At 40.0% G+C, this 4982-nt stretch overlaps 1 protein-coding gene across 1 annotated transcript in view; it reads left to right on the plus strand.

Moving 5' to 3' along the window:
* The window catches only part of LOC101857495 (proton-coupled folate transporter), a gene marked incomplete in the record, with an annotated part of 18299 nt that extends 15883 nt beyond the window's left edge, over positions 1–2416 (plus strand). Inside the window, 1 exon segment of the mRNA XM_005102714.3 lies at positions 790–2416. Within this exon segment, the coding sequence (XP_005102771.2) occupies positions 790–898 (109 nt within the window).
* Between the last annotated feature and the right edge of the window lie 2566 nt (positions 2417–4982).

The raw sequence follows: 4982 nt of genomic DNA on the forward strand, positions 1-4982 counted from the left end.
ACACACACACACACACACACGTGTGAGGTACAGCACAGGTCAGGTCGAGTTTTGTTGAAAAGGATGGACAAAAAAAAAATAATCTCCATAAAAACAAATTAAAATGGGCTACGAGGACTGATGAATCTGATATCTATTGATGATTGATCATTATGAGCAGAAAGCATGTTTTCGGCGTGTTTGATTATTAGTTTTAGTATTATCATGCCTGAATTGTGGGTATTTTTGTTGTTTGTTTGTGACTTGGTGGTGGTAGTGTTGTTGTTGCTGTTGTTGTTGTTGTTGTTGTTGTTGCTGTTGTCGTCGTCGTCGTCGTCTTTGCAACTGCTGCTGCTGCTGCTGCTGCTGCTGTTGTTGTTGTTGTTGTTGTTGCTAAACGGTTGGTTTGAGAGAACCACTTGCTGGTCCTACTTTTTCTTCTTTCCATTGTGTCTGTCTATCTTGCTTTTTTTCACGCGCTCATTGGCCGTTATTCAGCTATTGTGTCAATGTGTTTCCCTTTAGCCTACTCAAACTCAAACTGTTGTAGCTGCAGCTACTGCTGCTACTGCTGCTGTTGCTGCTGTTTCTGCTGCTACTGCTATTACTGTAGTTGTTTTGTTGTGGTTGTAGTAGTTGTTGTCATTGTTGTTGTGTTTTTTTTGGGGTTTTTTCACGGGAGTTGGGGGGGGGGGCGCCACTGGCTGGTTCTACATCTCTGCTTCCTCTTCCCAAGCACTAAAATGACTCTTAACTACTCACTCATACATTATCACAACCTGAAAGTACTTTGTATTACTGATGTTTCAGCATTCTGAATGTGGTTGCAAATCGGGACAGGGCCGAACACAAAGCAGACGGTGTAAACGGGAACATACAGGCACAAGACGCGGACAGTGTTCCAGATCTGATCTTCTAAGATGTTTCATGTCAGCTTCATTGGTTTAAGTAAGAGTTTTACAGCGCTTGCTACACAGTTACAATGTATGTCATATAAGGGCCGAACATTAGAGGGGCTACAAAAGAGTAGGCCTAACCAAATGCTAAAAAGAAAGAGGAGAGATAAGGGGGATATATGTTTGAATTTGATAGGAAAAGAGGAGTAGGCCTACATGTAGCAAACCACGCCAAAGCACACGCCAACCATACACTTGTTAACTGCATGGTGCTCGGCTTGATCTGTAGGCCTACGGTCTCAATATCAGACAAACCTCGTGGAAAACGCTGATGATCAGTTTACTGAAATGTCTAAGTGATAATGACTTTTGTTACTGTTGTTGCTAGTTCCCATAAGGGCATGCCAATAAATCAGTTGGCATATATTTTGGCGGTGGACCCTAGTTTAATTCCCCAACAGAGTGGGATTTGGGGGGGGGGGGGGTGTGACTTTAAATGTTGGGGAATTTCAAGGCTCCCAATCCACTTGGCATGGTTCTTTTGGGGATAGTTTTTCAATTCTGGGGTCTGCCCGTTAGTAACTTCACTCCATGCATACAAGCTACTTAAAAGTTAAATGAAGCGAGTTCTCAATTTCGCAATAGCCACTCTATTGCAGTTTAACACTTTTTCAGGGATCTGAATTTCTGGCAAGGCAGTTGTAATATCTTGCTTATGGCCTGGTTCCGCATCAAAACCGTAAGCACATCGTATACTGTGCGTACAAGAAAGAGACAATCGCTTGATTTTTAGTTATATGGGGTGAGGGGGGGGGGGGTGTTTCTAGTAAACTACATATATTTGGTAATACAGTGCATAATATGAATACAAACCAGTTTAATCTATCATATATTGATGGTTGGAGATAAGTAACGACCTCTTTGGCGATGTCAAAACCCCAACATTCCGTAACTTAGTCTCATTCTGGGGGCTCTCGTGGTCTAGAGGTATACGGTGTTCGGCTCTCATTCGATGGGTCTCGGGTTCAGAACCTGACAGAGACGGATCATTTTTTTCTCTAAAATATTTTCTCCTTTCACCTCCTTTCCTGCTCTCTCATCATGTTCTGTCGTCTGCTTCCGTCTCCATGTTCTGGCCCCTCTCCCCCTTTGCTCCGTCCTCTGAACTCCTGACTCTTTCTGCTGTTTTTCTACGGCTATATGGCTACTCATTAACGACTAAAAAATTTTTACTGCTATTTTTACTGCTGTCTCTCAGCCCCACTCCTGATCTTAGGATGGGTAAGACCTGACATCATGCCTTCACGGATAAGGGCAAACAAATCTCAGAGGTCTCATGTGCAAGTTGTGCATGTTAAAGACCTCTTGGTGACCCTAAAATCGATCGATAAGAGTAGGCTTCGGCCACCACCCGGGAAAAATTCAAAGTTAATTCCAACTAAACGGAAACTGGTTAATTGTCCTGCGCGCTCATATGATCTTACCTCTCTGATCTTATGCGGTTGCTAGCGCCAAACACTTACCCCCCCCCAAAAAAAAAACAAAAAAAAAAAAAACAACCAAAAATTTTTTTTAAAAAAAAGATCTTATTCTTTCTGAGCATGTTTATAGTGGGTGAGCCGAGCCTGTGGTTTTTGAAGTAGCACAAAGAGGTCTTTGCTTCTACAATGTACAATGTAAAAGGAGCCACTAACAGGCCCTACTTATTATTTACTTTCTCTTTTATTATTACAAGTACAAGCTGGTGTACATAATATTAATACATGCGAAAATGTATTACATGACAATGTGCAGAATTGTCCTCTGTTCGCGTGTGTGTGTGTGTACGCGTGTATGTGTTTGAATGTGTGTGTATGTGTGTGTGTGTGTGTGTGTGTGTGTGTGTGTGTGTGTGTGTGTGTGTGTGTGTGCATGCATGTGTGTGTGTATTTGTGTACTGTGTGTGTGCACGTGGGTGTGTGTGTGTGTGTGTATGTGTGCGTTTGTGCCCGTTTGTGTATATTATGTGTGTGTATAAATGTGTTATTTGTGAGTGTGGGTGTTTTAGTATGAGTGTGGGTGCATTTGTATGAATAAAAATTATATGTGTCGTAGTAAAGGTATCAAAAAAGACACCAAGACTTGCCTTCCATACAGTATTCTTTAATGTTTAATGCCAAAAGATACACATAGTTTAGGCCTACCAAAACAAATTCCTGTGCCTGATCCTACTTTCATTTTTACGATGCCGTCTCTCTGTTTTTCTTAAGCTTTATTTGCTAAATTTTGCGGTAGCCAAGCACAGACTGCTGGTTTCTTGGATCTTTTGCTCTGATTTGTCATGTTTAGGCTCTTTATTTAGCCTTTTACTTCCCGTTCTGGAATATTTTCATTGATTGATTTCTACAATAAAGATCTGTCTTTATATTATATTTGTATAACAATAGGCTACTATATTATTAGGCCTATACCTGTATTATATTATATTATGTGTGTGTATATGACCTTTAAAACATGTGCTATCAGAATATCATCGGATTACTGTCAGAATGTTGACTATGAATATATTATGTATAATGCTTAAACATTATCATTATACATGTATCATAATATTATGTGTGTGTTGTTTGTGAGAATAAGCATAATATATATTATTTTGTGTGTATGTATGTGTGTGTGTTTGTATGCGCGCGCGGCGCGCGCGCGCGTGTGTGTGTGTGCGTGCACGTGTGTGTGTGTGTGTGTGTGTGTGTGTGTGTGTGTGTGTGTGTGTGTGTGTGTGTGTGTGTGTGTGTGCGCGTGTACGTGTGTGTGTTTGTTGTGGAAGGGAGGATGTGTGAGAGGGTAAAGTGTGCATGTGTTTTGGGAGGGGGTGGCGGTGAAAAAGCAAACCAAACCAATGTTCCAGTGTCAAGGCAATAAAGATGATCTTATCTTATCTTATCTTATCTTTTCTTATCTTATCTTATCTTATCTTATCTTATCTTATTTTATCTTATCTTATCTTATCTTGTCTTGTCTTATCTTATCTTATCTTATCTGTTAGTGAATGTTATTCAGTAAATAAACTGTATTTTTTGTCGAGGGTGTATCTCACAGTCCAGGTAGGAGCAAGCAAAGATTCACCCACGGGGTAGAAAATACATTGATACGAGATAAAATTAAATAGTTTGGAAGTCAGATTATCAGTCACCTACTTTAATCTTCCTCCCTCCTGGACTGACCCCATTCGGAGAAGATGTCCTTCTGTCGCACGTAGGAGACCCGAGTTTAATTCCCGAGTGGTTGAAACTTTTATCGAGTACGGTACCAATGTCAAATTAGTCTTTCTGCTTGGATCGTGTATCCCTCTCAGCCAAGGAGCTTAAAACAAGCTTACTGTAAACTCCTTGCTCTCAGCTCAGGTTGACTCTAGCAGGAAGGGTCGACATCCGCTTCCTAAACGATATAAATTGTGTCATTTGGGTCGTGAAAACTCCTACATTTTGAAAAGAAAGGTAAAGAAATGATGTTAAACATATGCTTTAAATGCAATGAAAACGGGGGCAAGGGTTGTTCCCTTTTATATTCACCATTTGCCCTGATTTAGTTGTCTTGGGTAGTTCTAGTTGAATCTCGAAGTCAGTTCGACTTTTTGTTACAAATCTATGTTTAAACTTATCCAGTTGTCAGTGAATTATTACATATATTCAATGCAAGGGTATGAACAAATAAGAGAATAATTCACGTCCTTGTTTCCTTGTTTACTGTGGTATTGCAAAATTAAGAGCAAAAAAAATTCCACTTCATCGTGATTGTGTATGAATATGATGTAATTTAAAAAAAACATGACATTGTTTAACCCCCCCCCATTCCTATTCTCCCCTTTTGTTCAAAAGTGTGGGAACCAATAATGCTCGACAAGTGAATGACTGAACTTCTTCGACACGGCATAGATTAACTGCATGTAGTCTACAACCAAATGAAACTTATTTGTTTATCAAATTTCGGTTCACTGTAGCAGTTTGGTTGGAATGATACTGTGCGTGTAGGTCCAAGTCTAGGTGTCAATTTAATTGATCCACGTCAGCAGGATAAGCAGTAGTTCGATATCTTCCGTTTCCTTTCTTAAGGGAATGTATATATAAT

Source organism: Aplysia californica, unplaced genomic scaffold, assembly GCF_000002075.1.
Source record: "Aplysia californica isolate F4 #8 unplaced genomic scaffold, AplCal3.0 scaffold00336, whole genome shotgun sequence".
In the NCBI taxonomy this organism is placed as follows: Eukaryota; Metazoa; Mollusca; class Gastropoda; order Aplysiida; family Aplysiidae; genus Aplysia; species Aplysia californica.